We start from the raw sequence: 3,939 nt of genomic DNA on the forward strand, positions 1-3,939 counted from the left end.
GGCCGGGTTCATTACCCAGTACCAAATCCAATGTGGCATCGCCCCTGGTTGGCCTGTCCACATACTGTGTCAGAAAACCCTCCTGCACACACTGGACAAAAACAGACCCATCTAAAGTACTCGAACTATAGTATTTCCAGTCAATATTTGGAAAGTTAAAGTCCCCCATAACCACTACCCTGTTAGTCTCGCTCCTGTCGAGAATCATCTTCGCTATCCTTTCCTCTAGATCTCTGGAACTATTCGGAGTTCTATAGAAAACTCCCAACAGGGTGACCTTTCCTCTCCTGTTTCTAACCTCGGCCCATACTACCTCAGTAGACGAGTCCTCAAACGTCCTTTCTGCCGCTGTAATACTTTCCTTGATTAACAATGCTGGATATACTCAGCTGGTTTGGCAGCATCTGTGGAGAGAGAAGCAGAGTTAACATTTCTGGTCAGTGACCCTTCTTCAGAACTGGTAAATATTAGAAATGTGAAAGGTTTTAAGCAAGTAAAGCGGGGGTGGGGCAAGAGATAACATGGGAGAAGGTGTAGAAAGGAAAATGTCACAGAATAGCTGACCAGAAGGTCATGGAGCAAAGGCAAACATTATGTTAATGGTGTGTTGAAAGACAAAGCATTCGTACAGATCGGGTGTTAATGGATGAAAATTGAACAGCCGCAAGTACAAATATGAAAAAAAGTGGGTAAGCAAACTGAACCAACTGAGGTGATATAAAATAAAATAAATATAAAAATAAAGATAAAAAGGAAAGAATAACTAAAAATAAAAGTAAATTGGGGGGCCCGTCATGCTCTGAAATTATTGAACTCAATGCTCAGTCTGGCAGGCTGTATTGTGCCTAATCGGTAAATGAGATGCTGTTCCTCGAGCTTACCTTGATGTTCACTGGAACACTGCAGCAATCCCAGGACAGAGATGTAAGCAGGGGGGAGTGTTGAAATGACAAGCAACCGGAAGCTCGGGGTCATGCTTTCGGACTGAGCGGAGGTGTTACGCAAAGCGGTCACCCAGTATATGTTTGGTCTCCCCAATGTAGAGGAGACCACATTGTGAGCAGCGAATACAGTATACCATATTGAAAGAAGTCCAAGTAAATCGCTGCTTCACTCGAAAGGAGTGTTTGGGGCCTGGGATTGTGAGTAGAGAGGAGTAAAATGGGCAGGTATTACTTCTCCTGTGATTGCAGGGGAAGGTGCCATGTGAAGGGGACAAGGTGGTGGGGGTAATGGAGGAGTGGACCAGGGTGTCGCGGAGGGAATTATCCCTTCGGAATGCTGACAGGGGAAGGGAGGGGAAGATGTATTTGGTAGTGGCATCACGCTGGAGGTGGCAGAAATGGCGGAGGATGATTCTTTGGATGTGGAGGCTGATGGGGTGGAAAGTGAGGACAAGGGTATCCTCGGTTGAGGAAAAAGGAAGACACATCAGAAGCGCTGTCATATAAATCTTTCATGTGGTTACTTGTGACTGCAGCTGACCAATCTTATTTGGCACGCTACATGGAGATAAGGACTTGCACTTCAATGCTCGCATTTGCCCCACTCAAAGAACAAAGAAAATTACAGCACAGGAACAGGCCCTTCGGCCCTCCAAGCCTGTGCCGATCCAGACCCTCTATCTAAACATGTCGCCTATTTTCTTAGGGTCTGTATCTCTTTGCTTCCTGCCCATTCATGTATCTGTCTAGATACATCTTAAAAGACGCTATCGTGCCCGCGTCTACCACCTCCGCTGGCAACACGTTCCAGGCACCCACCACCCTCTGTGTAAAGAACTTTCCACGCATATCCCCCCTAAACTTTTCCCCTATCACTTTGAACTCGTGACCCCTAGTAATTGAATCCCCCGCTCTGGGGAAAAAGCTTCTTGCTATCCACCCTGTCTATTCCTCTCATGATTTTGTACACCTCAATCAGGTCCCCCCTCAACCTCCGTCTTTCTAATGAAAATAATCCTAATCTGCTCAACCTCTCTTCATAGCAAGCACCCTCCATCCCAGGCAACATCCTGGTGAACCTCCTCTGCACCCTCTCCAAAGCATCCACATCCTTTTGGTAATGTGGCGACCAGAACTGCACGCAGTATTCCAAATGTGGCCGAACCAAAGTCTTATACAACTGTAACATGACCTGCCAACCCTTGTACTCAATACCCCGTCCAATGAAGGAAAGCATGCCGTATGCCTTCTTGACCACTCTATTGACCTGCTTTGCCACCTTCAGGGAACAATGGACCTGAACACCCAAGTCTCTCTGTACATCAATTTTCCCCAGGACTTTTCCATTTACTGTATAATTCACTCTTGAATTGGATCTTCCAAAATGCATCACCTCGCATTTGCCCTGATTGAACTCCATCTGCCATTTTTCTGCCCAACTCTCCAATCTATTTATATTCTGCTGTATTCTCTGACAGTCCCCTTCACTATCTGCTACTCCACCAATCTTAGTGTCGTCTGCAAACTTGCTAATCAGACCACCTATACTTTCCTCCAAATCATTTATGTATCTGACACCCACTATACTGGACGATTCGGTCCTGTTGATGGACGGAAGTGCAGAGGGGCGCTACATCCTGATTAGGAAGGGAACTATAGAGAGTGAAAAAAGAGACGAGTTCGTACTAGCAAAATAGAAATGGTTGATGAGGAAGAGGGACTCAGCAAGTCACTGGTGTTGATGGATAAGGGCCGGCAAAGAGGTTTGGACGATCTGACTCTGCGACAGTTTGTGTCTGTGAGAAGCACAAAATGTGATTGGTTACTTTAGACACCCAATCAGATAGATACAGAACATCAGGCAGTGACATCATTGTAAACCAGCCAATCATGAACATGGCCTTCTCCCATTCCTCATTAGCATAGGGTTCGGGGATGTCTATAAAATGCGAGATTGGAGCAAAATTTCGGTTATTCTGTGTCTGAAGTTGATAGTGATCATGGTTGACGAGAAGAAAACTGCAGCAGCTTCCAAGAAGGGCGCCAAGAAAGTTCTGAAGAAGGCGCCAACAAAGGGCACCAAGAAACGGAGAAAATCCAGGAAAGAAAGTTACTCCATCTACGTGTACAAAGTGATGAAGCAGGTTCACCCTGACACCGGCATCTCCTCCAAGGCCATGAGCATCATGAATTCGTTTGTGAATGATATTTTCGAGCGAATCGCGGGTGAGGCTTCCCGTCTGGCCCATTACAACAAACGCAGCACCATCAGCTCCCGGGAGATCCAGACCGCCGTGCGCCTGCTGCTGCCCGGGGAGCTGGCCAAACACGCCGTGTCGGAAGGTACAAAGGCGGTCACCAAGTACACCAGCTCCAAGTAAATATCCGCAATGTACTGAAACACACCCAAAACACAAAAAGGCTCTTTTAAGAGCCACCCACAACTTCTCTGAAAAAGCTACAACATTGTCTGTATAGTATCGACTTATATTGATTTATATATCAAGTGTCCTTGCCTTTGTGATCTCTGTTTTACTCCCATAGATTCTGGTTAATGCAGTTTCACTGCCCGTGCGATCTTTCTGTCTCTAACTAATAATGTCCCGTACATAAATTAATGACCACTGACCATTTGTGAGGTTTGTTCTCGGACGTGTTCATATTCGGCCCCTTTTTTTGTATTTGGACAATAAAAGCTGATTTAACGCACATACATCAGTTCGCAGTCACTTTTTTCCCTAGTTCAAATTTGACCTCAAAAATTAATAATTACATTATCTCGAACCCCGGGTGGTGTCGGAACCCTCCGTCTCACACGCTGACACCTGACACTGAAAATCTACACTCCGCTGTTGTCTCCCACGAATAACAAACAATCGTTCATCAGTGATGCGGTATTATTATGAAAATTGACATGAAATGTGCCCGGTTGGAGAATGTTGTGAAAGAGACTTTCTGCTCGCTGGTTTTAAAAAGGACAGAGAGTAAACCCGAA

At 45.7% G+C, this 3,939-nt stretch overlaps 1 protein-coding gene across 1 annotated transcript; it reads left to right on the forward strand.

The window, feature by feature from the left end:
- Window positions 1–2,936: 2,936 nt before the first annotated feature.
- LOC137356491 (histone H2B 5-like) lies at window positions 2,937–3,649 on the forward strand. The gene has a single exon (XM_068022375.1). It carries the CDS (start codon window positions 2,945–2,947, stop codon window positions 3,323–3,325), a length of 381 nt encoding a protein of 126 aa, XP_067878476.1. The 5' UTR covers window positions 2,937–2,944; the 3' UTR covers window positions 3,326–3,649.
- The last annotated feature ends 290 nt before the right edge of the window (window positions 3,650–3,939 follow it).

This window comes from Heterodontus francisci, chromosome 45 (assembly GCF_036365525.1).
Source record: "Heterodontus francisci isolate sHetFra1 chromosome 45, sHetFra1.hap1, whole genome shotgun sequence".
NCBI lineage: Eukaryota > Metazoa > Chordata > Chondrichthyes > Heterodontiformes > Heterodontidae > Heterodontus > Heterodontus francisci.

Bases quoted from the DNA above. Each gene is read 5' to 3' on its own strand.
- LOC137356491 (XM_068022375.1), top strand. From the start codon at position 2,945: ATGGTTGACGAGAAGAAAACTGCAGCAGCTTCCAAGAAGGGCGCCAAG.